The sequence below is a fragment of the Eleutherodactylus coqui genome, chromosome 5 (genome assembly GCF_035609145.1).
Source record: "Eleutherodactylus coqui strain aEleCoq1 chromosome 5, aEleCoq1.hap1, whole genome shotgun sequence".
Classification (NCBI taxonomy): Eukaryota; Metazoa; Chordata; class Amphibia; order Anura; family Eleutherodactylidae; genus Eleutherodactylus; species Eleutherodactylus coqui.
The window spans coordinates 151,004,463-151,019,432 of NC_089841.1; the positions used below are offsets into that span (position 1 = coordinate 151,004,463).

General features: G+C 42.3%; 1 protein-coding gene across 4 annotated transcripts in view; it reads left to right on the forward strand.

Annotated features, from left to right (window-relative positions):
* The window catches only part of ADGRD1 (adhesion G protein-coupled receptor D1), a 500,100-nt gene that overhangs the window by 65,977 nt on the left and 419,153 nt on the right, over nucleotides 1–14,970 (forward strand). For all 4 annotated transcript variants that reach the window (XM_066603414.1, XM_066603418.1, XM_066603416.1 and 1 more), the window contains 2 exons: nucleotides 7,815–7,937; nucleotides 10,663–10,908. In XM_066603414.1, coding sequence (XP_066459511.1) covers nucleotides 7,815–7,937; nucleotides 10,663–10,908 — 369 coding nt within the window. The remainder of the gene's footprint in view (nucleotides 1–7,814; nucleotides 7,938–10,662; nucleotides 10,909–14,970) is intronic.

Below are 14,970 nucleotides of genomic sequence, written 5' to 3' on the forward strand. Positions count from 1 at the left end.
GGTTCTAATAGATGCAGGGTATTTTTGCGCACATAGGCGCACACAAAAAAATGCTCATCTGACTTCGCCCTTAAAGGGGTTGTCCCGCGGCAGCAAGTGGGTCTATACACTTCTGTATGGCCATATTAATGCACTTTGTAATGTACATTGTGCATTAATTATGAGCCATACAGAAGTTATAAGAAGTTTTTCACTTACCTGCTCCGTTGCTAGCGTCCTCGTTTCCATGGAGCCGACTAATTTTCGCCGTCTAATGGCCAAATTAGCCGCGCTTGCGCAGTCCGGGTCTTCTTCTTTCCTCAATGGGGCCGCTCGTGCTGGATGCCGGCTCCTTGTAGCTCCGCCCCGTCACGTGCCGATTCCAGCCAATCAGGAGGCTGGAATCGGCAATGGACCGCACAGAAGCCCTGCGGTCCACCGAGGGTGAAGATCCCGGCGGCCATCTTCAGCAGGTAAGTAAGAAGTCACCGGAGCGCGGGGATTCAGGTAAGCACTCTCCGGTGTTCTTTTTTAACCCCTGCATCGGGGTTGTCTCGCGCCGAACGGGGGGGGGGGGTTGAAAAAAAAACAAAACGTTTCGGCGCGGGACAACCCCTTTAAGCAAAGATCTATCTAATCTATGAGCTGCAAGAGAGATGGTTTAAAGAGACTCTGTCACCTACTTTTAGCCCTATATGCTTGGCTATGGGCTGAAAGTAGGTGACCTGCTGAGTTTGGGGACATAAGTGTTATACTTACCTTCCCCATGTTTCTCGTGGTGTGAGCGCTGAAAGCTCAATGCACTGTGCTCAGTTAGAATGGGTGGACTACTTAACATACCGCTCAATGCATTGAGCAGTGTCTTTCAGCGCTCGCACCAGGGAAATGACAGTATAACACTTACATCCCTGGACTCAGCGGGTCACCTATTTTCACCCCGTAAACTTAGCTTATAAAGCTAAAAGTATGTGAAATATCCCCTTAAACATCTCAGTCGCACAGATAGTGAATAAAAGACCCACCTTTTCAAGTGCTATACATTTGAAGTGCTGCTTTCCCCCTATTTATGTTTACTGGTTGGCTGTTCACAATGTAGCCTTCGTCTTATCCTAGAACTTGTAATTTAGCAACAGCTAGAAAGTCACTGATTGCAGATCTGTGATGTAAATATGTATAATGGATTTCTTTGTATACACTTGGCTGTGCAATATGATATCTTGCATTGAGTGTGCTCATGGATTGTTAGGTTCTATGAGATATGCCTTTGCACAGTGAGAGAAATGGGAAAGTTGCGTCATAGGGGTTGGTTTCTAGGGAAAGCTGACACAGGCTGCAGAATGTAAGCATTAACTGACTACATAAAGACTGTTGTAGGCTGTGTACTTGTAAGCCTAAATTGGAAGGGTAATCGCCTAGTGAAGAGCACCACAGGAGAAATTGCAGCGAAGGGAGTCTTATAAGCCATGAAACTCTCCCTAGGATAAAGTCATGCCAGTGAGTGATGGAATAATCCTCCATAGCGCCACCTATTGGAAGGTAGCAACCTTATGACTTAATATCTGACCTTTGAACAAACCTTGCAACATAACTAGGGTTGGATATTGATTCATAGGACAGCTGCCTTGCAATAGCTTGTGCTGTGAATTATTCCATCCCTCATTTGCATGCTTGTAAGCTGAAGAGATATTAGTCACATTGGATCTAATTGAGTTGATGAGAAGTTGCTTCCTCTAACAACTGAACGACAGGACTCAATCGCTAAACATTAGAAAGCGCTGTCAGATCTACAGTTTTTGTTTTATGTTCACATTCATTATATGTTCATTAAGTAGATAAGAATGCAAAACACAAAATAGAGGGATGTCATTTCGAGCTCAACACTGAAGAGAAATCTAGAAGGATTGAAAAGCCAAAAAAGTTTGTTTTTATTCAATCATGCTTTGTTGTAACATTTGGAGTCGGGCGGCGAAGGTATTAAACAGCACACATCAGCGTGTCTTCACTCTGTCAAACAGTTTTCCTAGGCTGACAACTGAGTACAAAGTAGCAAAGTAAAATATTTATTTACTGAATAGAAAAACCATCGGTCGAGCTCATAGCTTCCCTGGACATAATTACAAGCAGTCATGTATGGATGAGCTGAACTTCACTCATCTGGATTGATGCTCGACACCTTTACAAATCAGACTTTCCTAGAAGACGGCTTAACACTTTGTAGGCAACTGCCTTGCTTCACTCTCTGGCACATTGGAAATGACTTCATCTACTATTCATTACATTCTCAGCCTTTTGCAGGATACAAATGATCTCAATCACTTCTCACGGTCCTAAAAGTAAACTTCATAACAATAAACTTTTTTGAATATTGAAAGGACAACAACATTTTTTAGTAATTTGTTTCTTAAGTTCCCTTTTATGAGGATTGAAAATTAGAAGGTTCGTTCCATTCTTATTTACATGCAGTGCCTGAAAATGAGAATAGGCCAATGCTAAGTGTTTGGTACAATTGTATGCCTACAAGATTCCATGATTTGGGAGGGTGGGGGGACAATTTCTCCTTATGGAGCATGCCAAGTGGGCATAGGGAGTCTTAGGGGCCATGCAATGCTCCTTGTGGGGAAACAGTATGCAAATTAGGTCTCTTGCCAGGAGTAAGGAAAATTGTTTCTCTACTGCTAAGGGAGGACAAACAGTACCCCCCCCCCCCCTCCCTTAGATCTAAGTCAAAAGCCTCTCATCCAGCCAACCAGTACCCTGATGGTCATTGATGAGGGGCAAAAATCCTGAAATGATTGTCTACAAATGGGTGTCTTTTCCTTATGAAGAAGATTCTGGTTTGTTGATATATCTGTTAAAAGGTTGGACTTATAGGGTAGCTAACTTCATGCAATGGATGTGCAGATTATCACTCCTTCGAAGAAAAATGATCTATAAGACTCCGTACACCAACTTGGCACTCAAGGAGAAACAGTAATGCTCAGACCTAGGAGGCCTCTTTCTCAGCCAACTGGAGGAGCAAGAACCCTGAAACAGTTTTCTGCAGATGTGGTCTCTTCCGTATTGAAAAGACTCTGATTTGGCTTATATTGCAAGTCATGTTGCAAGGCCTGTAAAAATGGTGGACATTAATTTATAGGGAAGGAAGTCATGCTAAAAAACAGATTTTCCTGGAAGTAGAACTAATTTGCACAGACAATTCTTTGTGCGCTAAAGAGCTTTTGTTTGCAGTTTTTTTTAAATGTATATATAAAACATGATACATTTCAAACATTTCTAATGGTATTTTGTGTTTAGTGACATTTTGTACAGTCCTCTTTCCTGACATTTTTAAAGTTGTATAGAGAAAAATGCTACTGACCCCAGAAGCGCTACACAAATGTCAAAAAACCGAAACACTGTATATGACTTTTCATAATGTTGCTGCAGACTTGAGTAGCCTCTGGCCACATCAGAAAGTTGTATAAAATGTTATTGTGTTAACAAGTTTTGTTTGTGTAATACACACACAAAATGCATAAAATGGCGTTCTCATCTTGGACCCTTATGGCATATCCACAGGATATGCTATAGAAGTATGATAGATGTGGGTCCCAGCTCTGGGACTTGTATCTATCTTAACAGCTTAGCCCAATCAGCCCCTGGAATGGCTGTATATGGAGATTGGGGTGGTGGGAAGTTACAAAAACACATGAGTGGGCTGTGTTATGTGTTAGCTGTTTCCATAACTCCTACAGACGTAAGTGTGAGCTGAGGAAACAGTAGCACAGACAGATACACTGTTTTTGCAATTTCCAAGCTATGGAAATAATGTAGCTAGCTGTGCTACACAATTTTCATAACTCCCAATCACTTCTATAGGAGTTACAGAAACAACCTAGCACAGCCCACTTGGCTGTTTGCCACCATGGAGTATTCGTAATGTGGCTATGAGAAGCTGAGATGGAAATACCCCTTTTATGGGATCCAATCGTAGACATATTAACGTGTGAACCAACAGGGTTTAGAATTTATTGCAAACTAGTGGCTCTAGGCTAAATTCACAACTGCATTGGACAATCTTTGTCCTAGATGCCATTGCTTTTGCTGGTAAAGAAAAATACAGCATGCAGAACTATTTTCTCCAGTGAAATAACAGACACCATGATGGAAACCAATGGACCTAATTATAAGTCAGTAAGTATCATCGGGTGCCATGATCACTGGCGTAACTATAGGGGATGCAGGGGATGCGGTTGCCCATGGGCCCAGGAGCCTTAGGGGGCCCATAAGGCCTCTCTTCTCCATATAGGGAACCCAGTACTTTAAATAAAGCATTATAGTTGGGGACCCTGTTACAGGTTTTGCATTGGGGCCCAGGAACTTCAAGTTACGCCTCTGGATGAGTACTCCTTATGTGACAGATCCATCACTTCTGCCATTTTCACTTTTCTGTTCCTATGACAGAAGTCTTCACTAGCTAGTAACTAACGTGGTGAGAAACAGGGAGTGTACTGATCTCTGGGACTATCTTACATTAAAGTTAAAAGCGGGAAATATATCTGCAGTAATCATCATAAAGGCTGCACATCAGTATATAATTGAGACAATATTTCTCTCGAGATGTCAGTGACCACATCAAAGTGCCTACAAGTAAAGTATGATAGAAACAAGTAATGTACTACAGGAAGGCAATACTCTCAGGTGTGCAGGTAAAATATTCATGACAAATACTGACTTGTACTCGCAGTCTTTTAATGTACTTGAATGTAGTACTTGTAGATATAGTACAAGCTATCAATTAGTTCCGTCCTCATGGACTTTCATCAGATAAACTGTGGCTCAGTAAGAAGAAATGGTTGCCAAAGTAACTATGATCTAAATCACCAAGGGAACTGGCGAGAGAGAACAAAGGGGAAAGAATAAAATACTGACCCAAAAGACAGCTTTTCATGTGTTTTTATGGAACTATCCGAGCTAAAATTATGACATTTCATGTGAGTTATTCACACATTCATACAGAAAACTTCTGCTTGCACTTGGCATAAGGCACAGACACCATTGCCACACAATTAAAAAGCTGAAAATAATTCTTAAATGAAGCCAGACGTGGATCTATCGCACTGCCTTGTTGTCCATAAGAGCCAGACAGTCCAAGTTTAATATTTCAAGTGAAAGCTGAAGTTTAATAGATTGCTGTTGGCAAGAAGACTACTTTTTCTTTGATTCAGGATGCCCAGAACCTTTTACCTCAGTGAAAAAAAATCACTTTGTGTCCTGTTTTTGTCAATTTTCCTGGAAGAGAATAGACCATGCAATGTGCAGGATTCTTGGGGATTGGAGAGGACACGGACTGAGTCCATGTACCTTTCTGACGGGAGTTGGGCACGAGATCCCCAAGTGCAACTTGCATACAGCCATGTGAATTCGTCCTTACTGAGCTACCAAAAAATTATCATCATTTGAACCCCTCTGAAAGACTCTCAAACTTGAGCACTTTGTCTCTAACTGCCCACTGACTTTTCTTCCCATTAACAACACTTGGGTCTACTCCTACATAACCACTCAGGTACTCTGCATCCTCTGGTCTCTGACTTGCCAGCAGTCTTACAGCAGCCCCACTCCACTCAGGCTCTTGTCACTCTGTCTCTATATACAGGCCACTGGCGGATTCCACAGTGGCTATGCTCAGTATAAGGGAGCTTTCACACACGATGGAATTAGGCCACATGGACATTTCTGCATCAAAATGTTATCCCTATGGGCTTGAATTCCGCACCTCTTTACTTCAGAACTACAAGATTAAATTCTGCTGCGGAATTAAGGACGTCTTGTGGAATTATTGTTGCTGATTTCTAACACGCAGGAGATGTAATTCCTCAATTAAAGTCTGTGGAATAAAACTGAAAAAATTCTGCAGAACGCATTCTGCAGTTAAAAATGCAACAAAATCCACACTAATTGACAAAATTTGAATCTGCACTGCGTCCTGTAGACGATTCCGTCCCATGTGAAAGGTCCGTCAAAGGTCCATGTTTCTTAATCTATTCTATTCGATGACGGAGCATTCTTGCCAAACTTCAAGAGAGACAAGTGTGGGAAATTGATTAAAAATGCTCGTTCTGACACGTCCACCCATAAGCACAGGCTTGTAGCTTTGCTTAGAGTATACATCAGTGTCTTTTGGTTGAAAATGTGGCCATATGCGCAACCATTGTCAAGGCTATGAAGAGTAGTTGCGCAGGAACAGGCATTTTTTCCTTTATTCTGGGACTTTTCAAACATCGTGCTATAGCATGCGAGTCTAAAAAAACAGAAAGAAGATGGGTCCTGCAATATCTTTCCCACATATAGTTAATACTACGGGCAGGAAAGATAGGGCAAGTCCTATCTTTTTTTTTGCACGTACTATTAATGGGAGAAAATACCGCTAATAAAAACAAAACCATTGAGATAAGTGGTTGCGTTTCATCCCGTTATGCGGCCGTGGTTATCACGGCCGCATAACTGGACTAAATCGCACCCATGTGAAGAAGCCCTTATACTGTATAGTTGAGCCTGGTTTAGACACAACGATTATCGTGAAAAAAAGATGTCTTTTGAGCGACTTCTGAGCGATAATCATTGTGTGCCTTTACAGTGCAAGGTGATCGCTCAAACGTTGAGCGATCACTTTGCGCTCCGAGCAGGGGTATACAGAATACAAGTGGGGCTGCTAATTTTTTGCATCCAGCTGTTCCACGCTCGGAGCACTCAGCTGTTATACAGCTGAGTGCTCTGAGCGGGGTATGCAGAAGACAAGCGAGGCCGCTTGGCTTCTGCATCCAGCTGTTCCATGCTCAGAGCTCCCGGCTGTTATACAGCCGAGCGCTCCAAGCGGGGTATGCAGAATACAGCTGGACCGCTGTGTTCTTCATACCTAGCCTGTGTTCAGGGAGCGAGTTACAGCTGAAACAATAGTAGCAGCTCTATCCTGCTGTGAACTCCTGATAAGGCTGCTTGTTCTCTTTCAGCATGCTGAAAGACAACGATGAGCGATGTCATAAGGAAAACTGCACGATATCAGTGCAGTTACACACAACGATTATCACTCAAAAGACGGCTTTTAAGTGAATTTTGAGCAATAATTGTTGTGTCTCAATGGGTCTTCTTAACACATTATATATGAAAATTGCTCAACGGGCGAATACATAGTATATATGAAAATATGAAATTGTAGGCACTATTCACAGAGAACAGACTGCAGCAGGTAGTAGAGGATACTAGATATTTAAAAATATAACTAATTGTAAGAAATTATTTAATGAAAATTGTCTTTGTTGTATTTTTCACAGCAGCTTTCATTTGTAGTAACTTGTATTTAAATCATGAGTTTTTCATAAGACTAAAAGAAAGTGCAATTTGATTCCACAAATTGATTCCTCTAATAATTTGCATGAGATGAAGTTTCTCTTTTAAGCATCTACAGCGACAAACAAACAGCATAATAGGAAACGGATATTATGAATGCTGAACATTCAGTATTTGCATTTGCACAACCTGAAGGGAGAACAGATGGATGGATTTATTGGCAAACAGATAAAAAAGTCAATAAATATGGATGAATATTAATACGTTGCACATGTGAGGCACTGCAGATCTGGTTGCTGCCTAGATCCACGGCCTTGTATTGTGTCTTATTCTATGTATGGTATCAGAGATAGGCACATCATTGGTGTACGGAGCTAAATGATTAGTATTGTACGTATTTCTGACTGTGTCTATTGCGTCTCTCATATCCTATGAGAGTGCATATTATCTGACATTGCTGTGATAGTATTTGGATACAGGATGGTTAAATATGTCTGCTTTCTCCCCAGATATTGTAGAAGGAACGGTCAATCACGGCATTGTCCTTAATGAGCAGAAAGGCGTTACTCTGCTATACTTTGGAAGTTCCAAAAACTCTTGTATTAGTGATCCAAGTATATGTGGGCCGGAAGGTTAGTGATCGAATAATTTCAATGTAAATACTAATGACCGCTTGATGTCACCAAAGATGTAACAGACTCTTCCAATGCATATTGCATACATTGCCTTAAAGGGGTTGTCTCGTGGCAGCAAGTGGGGTTATACACTTCTGTATGGCCATATTAATGCACTTTGTAATATACATCGTGCATTAAATATTGGCCATACAGAAGTTATACACTTACCCCCTCCGGTGCTGGCGTCCCCGTCTCCATGGCGCCGACCAAAGCCGCCCTCTGCCTGGATTATACGCGCTTGCGCAGTCTGCCCTCTTCTGTCCAGCTCCGGCGTGCTCGCGCCGCACGTCTTCTGCGCATGCGCAGAAGCCCTGTGCGGCGCGAGCACGCCGGAGTGGCCCCTTCAGCGCAAGCGCGTCTAATCCAGGCAGAAGGCAGCTTTGGTCGGCGCCATGGAGACAGGGACGCCTGCACCGGAGGGGGTAAGTGTATAACTTCTGTATGGCCAATATTTAATGCATGATGTATATTACAAAGTGCATTAATATGGTCATACAGAAGTGCTTAACCCCACTTGCTGTCGCGGGACAACCCCTTTAATATCTCAGGGTATGTTCACACTGCAGGTTTACAGTACAAGCCATGTGGATTAGTTGTCAACAAATCTCATCCTCATGGTGCTCAAAAATTCCATGCAGAATCCACAGTAGAAATGACATTAAGGGCTTCCACAGACGAACATATGTGCAAATATGCTCGCGGCAAAGGAGCGTATTTGCGCATTAGCAAGCTTTTGTGATGGTAATAATATGGCTGATCCATACGTGCCAGCACACAGTAATGTCATTTTTATACTCAAAATGTCAGTTCACATGCGCGAGTGTTATTCCCTTTCCATAGACTAGAATGGCTATTTAAAGCCAAATTAGGGCCAGCTGTCCTTTTTTTTTTCCTTGCGGTTTACACAGGTTCACACCCTTCCTCTTGATTTTTTTTCAACCTGCCACTGACTTCTAAATGCAGAAAGATAGGGCAAGTTCTATTTTCTCTCGCACATATAAAAAAAACCCAATTCTTAATTGCGAGAAACATGCTTGTGAGAACGAAGCCATTGAAATAAATGAAACTTTTCGGGTACCTCAACTCGATAAGGAGCAAGTTTAGTAAATATACAGCACTTGATTCTGGACTTTAGTCCTCATGTCCACGGGGAAAATCAGGCCAGCGCGGATTTCTACTGTGGATGCACTATAATTGTCTTTTGAGATCAATTGAGATATGAGCTCTATGAGCTCCCGCATCTGTGATCCATGCAAAAATGAAGCATGTCGCGTTTTTTTCCTGCACGTGAAATCGGCTAATTACTTAAAATACCATCCACGGCTATTTAATTAACTGCGAATGGTTAATGCTTTCCTATGGGATGCGGATTTGCATTTTTTTAAGCACGGATTTGCTAAATATAATTTCCCCGTGGACATGAGGCCTTAATCTTGCATCGTAGTAAAAATACGGCGCAAAATTAAAGCTCCTGCAATCAGCTCTGAGAGACAGCTGAGGACCCGGTAAAGAAGACCAAAGAGGTTTTAATAGCTTCTGCCTTTACTTTTTCAGGCTACATAATGTTCAATGAGCGCTATGTAAAGAATAGAGAAAGCAGAAGTGCAGCTTCCGCTACTTGACTCAACAATCACTGGATGCCCCTAGCATGGCAGAGCTGCAGGGTCTTAGCAGGTCCATAACCGCTCTGCCAGTGACGATTGTCACTACAGGGGAATGTTTTCCCCTGTAACTGGAGCTCCTATGGATGCCCCAACTACGGTGCAAAAGTTTAAAATAAAAGAAAGACATTGTGTATGTTCCTCAGAGCTCTGATGGGACATCATCACCCATCAGCTTGAGAAAGGCCACAAGGCCGAAACGTTGCTTCTGATTGTGATGGGGCAATAAAAGTATTTTTTACTGCATCCCAAATGCTGCCAGTTTCACTTTTTTCCTGTGGATTTTCTCTTGGAGTTTTTGGTTTGAACTCCTTTTCTGGCTGTTGCATTTCTTGGCCTGACCCAGTGTGGGGTAGTTTTTGGTGCTGCTGGTACACCTTTTTCTTATTCTGGATCATCACCGATCAGATGATTGAAGGGAGTATGGCTCTCCTTCTGAGTGGCATGTCTCCTTCATTGCTTATTAGGCTCAGCTCTGTACTCTTTGTAGTGGCTGATCTGCAGGGGCACTAGGAGTTGGATCCCCAGTAATCTGATATTCATGGCTAACCTAAGGATAGGCCATCAATATTATAGTCCCTAAAAACCCTTTTGTTTCGAAGGTGGTCAAATACTGCAACAAACACTGCAACACAATTCAAAAGTTTCTCTTCTTAAGACTACTTCACACAGCAATTTAATTCTTGGGCACAACTTGCATCAGATAGCACGCAGACATCCTATCCATGTGCTGACTGATGTGCTGAACATCACCATCAATCCAAGTACAAAAAATCCCTGCCCATACACCCATTCTAATGAAGGGTCCTATTTCTGTCTCATGTTTGGTCTGAAAATCGAACGGAAAAAATAGCTGTGTGCAAGTAACCTTAAAATGTATTTGCACCATCAGGCCTATGTTTTCTAATTAGATTTAATATCATTGCACTTTTAAAATGTTACATTTTTTCTACAATTAGAATCACTTTTACCTTCATATGTATAAGTTGTGTGAATGTTGTTTTTTCCTTCCAAACCAGGTGTCTCGTTCTCCTTTTTTTGGAAAATCCAGGACCAACAACAAAAGAAACAGCAGGATACATATAACCACAATAGCCAGCACCTACCTTCTCAGAATGGAGGCCACAAGGCCCAGCAAACACAGGCCTTTGGGAAAAAAGTAACTTCTCACGGATTTGAAATCTATTCAGATGAACATGATGGTTATGTGAAAGTCTACACTGACAGTAATTCAAAGGTTTGGAAAGCCAGCATTAAAGCCCCAGGTACCTATCACCCTACTTTATGAAGCTGGTAATGAATAATTAAAGCCTCATTTGTTAAATGATCCAGTAAACCATCTACTTAAAGAATTGATTTCATTTATCAATAAAAATAATTAGTATCTTGTTAGATGCATCCAAACTGAAATAACTAACAGTCACAATTTTCCATAGAAATTCAGTATGCAAATTCCGCTATTGTTTTGTGTCCAAACTGGAGAAAGATCCCTTGCTTAGACCAAATGAAGGGATTGGCCCACTTGTGGCCAATGGTAGTTCTATAAGAAATGTAATACAAGGTTACGTAGTATGTAAGGCCGGAAAAAGACACAAGTCCATCCAGTTCAGCCTACTACCCCCCAATGTTGACCCAGAGGAAGGCGAAGAAACCCCAATAAGGTAGAAGCCAATTTTCCCCATTTAAGGGAAAAAATTCCTTCCTGACTCCAATCTGGCAGTCAAAATAATCCCTGGATTAACAACCCTTCTGAAGATATTAGTGATTGTAACATATAATATTGTATCACTCAAAAAAAGACAGCCAGGCCCCTCTTGAACTCTTTTATCAAATTCACCATCACCACGTACTCAAGCAGAGAGTTCCATAGTCTCACTGCTCTTACAGTAAAGAACTCCCTTTTATGTCGGTGTAGAAACCTTCTTTCTTCTAGATGTAGAGGGTGCCCCCTTGTTAGTCACAGTCCTGGGTTTAAATAGATGATGGGAGAGATCTCTGTATTGTCCCCTGTTATATTTATACATTGTTATGGGGTCACACCTCAGTCATCTTTTTCTAAACAAAATAACCGCAATTTTGATAAATTCTCTGGGTATTGTAGTCGCCCATTCCATTTATTACGTTAGTTGCCCATCTTTGAACACCTTATTACCAGATGCATTTGTGCTTGGGCATACGTACCTTAGCAGTAACCCATGTTAATGCTGTGCGACCCTTGGAGCAGTGGTGTAACTATAGGGGATGCAGTTGCACCTGGGCTCAGGAGCCTTAGGGGGCCCATAAGGCTTCTCTTCTCCATATAGGGACTATGAATAAAACATTATAGTTGGGGGCCCTGTTACAGGTTTTGCATTGGAGCCCAGCAACTTCAAGTTACGCCTCTGCCTTGGAGAAAGGTGACCCAGCTCTGGTTTGCTGTATCCCGAATTTGGGTATTAAGCATCACTACAGAGATCCCCTGCACACAGGGTATATACATTACTTCAAAATAAGTTTTAAGAATATTCCCAAGGAACATTGAAAGAAGATTGGGACAAACAAGCACAGATTCGTCCTTCCCAAGATCTTTAGGCGTATAGTGGTGTCGTCTAGTACTGTTTTAGCCTTGGCTTTTGGCCGTCCTCTGCTCATCCCTGTATATTTGTGATATGATAGTTCTGTAGTTATCAGTACATGTATTTTAGATATTTATTAATGCCTGGATATTTCAGGGTTATATGTCTTCTATACTCCTGCCATCCCATTCAGTCTATTAGACCTATGTCACAGGGGCGTATTTGCACACAAAAATTGTGCGCGTGCAATGCACAGAAAATAGAACCCTTTGATTTCAATGTGTTTGTTCACAAGCACATATTCTGCATGCCCAACTATGTAGTGCCAAACAAATGCGGCATGCTCCATTATCCTGCACATTTGCGCAGTAAAAGAACACATTCAGAACTCCTTAAAGTAATTAGCCATTTCAATGACTGGGCGCGTCGGTGTATGTTCTTTTTGCGTGCGCAATTGTGCATCCAGAAAGCACAGTACAAAAATGCTGTTGTACATGCAAATATGCAATGGCCAACGCATAAAAACGAATTGCAAAGCACACGCGAATATGCATACACCCCTGTGACACAGACCATAGACAGATGAACCTCTGAGCACAGTTTTTGACCCTAGAGTCAGTAAAATACAGTAACTTCTGAATTGTGAGTAATCGTGTGACTGCTCATGAAGCTGAACAGTTTCCACGTCTGGAAATAGTACCGTATTCTCTACTTCACTTCTCTGAAAGACTTGACATTTAAAAAGAAAAAAAACATCACGTAAGCTGTCATTCCTGATGTAGAGCTGAAGGACTAGTAATGGGCATTATATATGTGGGTTACATGGGTAATTAAATGAAATCTGCTCAAGTACTATTAAAAGGAGTGTACTGAAGTAGAATGAGATGCTCAATACATTATATATTAACCATGGCTGTGCATATTCATATAGTAATGGCAACTGTAGATTTCATAGCACATGGGTTTCTTTATTGTAGTTTCTCCCTAGTTGTCAATCATAATCATGTCCTAGTTACTATAAATTCTGCTCCTTTACTGTCAAGGTGAAGCTGTATGGTTAGCATCAGATGCTAATGATAGGAAGTTTAAATTTAGTTTTAAGATATTAATGTGTGTAAGGTGTAAATAAGGTTGGAATTACACTATCTTGCAAAAAGTAGGTGAGGAACTGATTATCACACCTGTATGAGTATGTTGGACATCCCATTCCACAACCACGCTCATTAATATGGATTCTGACTGATCAGCAGAGCGGGCACATGCTGTCAGTGCCACAGAGGTCGGAGGGGAAGCCTCCGTGCCGACCTCTATGTAGTGCCTGGTGCTTGTAACTGCAGGCACAGCTCTCAATGAAATCAAGGTGAGCCGTGCCTGCAATTACAAGCGCCGGCAACTGTAAGGAGGTCGGCGCAGAGGCTTCCACTCTGACCTCTGTGTATTTGGAGCGAAAGTCTCCGTGCCGACCTCCCATGTAGTGGCCGGTGCTTGTAACTGCAAGCATGGCTCTGTGTATTTGCGGCGTTGACAGCATGCGCCCGCTCAGCTGATCGGTCAACTATTGATGACTGATTATGATCATAGGTCATCAATAGTATTTCACTGGAAAACCCCTTTAACATTACCCATCAATAGAAGTAAGAGTTCTAAAAGAAATCCCCCAAACTAACCCATACTATTATTCCGTGTTCAACAAATGTTTCAGTAGACACTGTGCATTCTGGTAGGTAGTATTCTCCAGGCATCTGGTAAACCTAGAGTCATCCATCAGACTTTCCGATAGTGAAACACAATTTATCACTCCAGAAAATGTTTCCACAGCTGCAGCATCCAGTGACAGCATGCTTTATATTGTTCCAGCTGATGCTTGGCGTTGTGCATGATGATCATAGGCTTGTATGTAGCTGGCTGACCATGGAAACCAATATTATAAAGCTCCTGATGCATACTTTCTGTGCGGAGGTCACCTCCAGGGGCAGTTTTTAATTCTGCAGTGAGCAACACAACAGTTAATAACGCCCACAAGCTTCAGCACTCTGGAGCTCTGTGAGTATGTATGGTCTACTGCGTTGTGGTTGGACAGTTGTTACTCCGTAATACTTCCACTTGACAATAATAGCACTTTGAGTTGTCTATACAGATTTATTATGTCAGAAATTTTAGAAGCTACCTTGCAGCAAGAGAGACATCCTGTGAGGCCTGATGTCCACGGGTGGGCCGGCTTCCGCCCGCGGAGCCCACAGCGGGAGCCGACCCTGCCCACAGCCAATAAAATTTTTTTTTTGCCTGCAAAGCCTTCCCCCTCCTGTCCAGATTTTCTTTTTTCTGCACTGCGGGAGTATGCGGGCGCACCGGCCAGCACGCAGTGTGCATGAGCAGTACACTTTTTTTTTAAACTTCCTGCTTTTCCGCGGGTCTGGCACATCTGCAGTGTCAGCTGCGGGTGTGCCGCGGATTGGACAGTTTCCATTGACTTCACAGAATGCACAGAAATGGAGCATGCTGCGATTTGTTTCCCGGACCAGAAGGTCCGCAAATCAAATCCGCATGCTTTAATTAGTTTGTGTATGCCCATGCATCCCTATGGGGGGGTTGATTTGCAGATCTCCTGCGTGGGTGCTCCACATGGATTCCGCAAATCAAATCTGCCCACGGATATGAGGCCTGACAGTACCACGTTTAAAGTCACTGAGTACGACCCATACTGCTTCCAGTATTTGTGTATGGAGATTACATGGCTGTGTGCTTAATTTGTCCGCCTGTTTGCAATGAGCA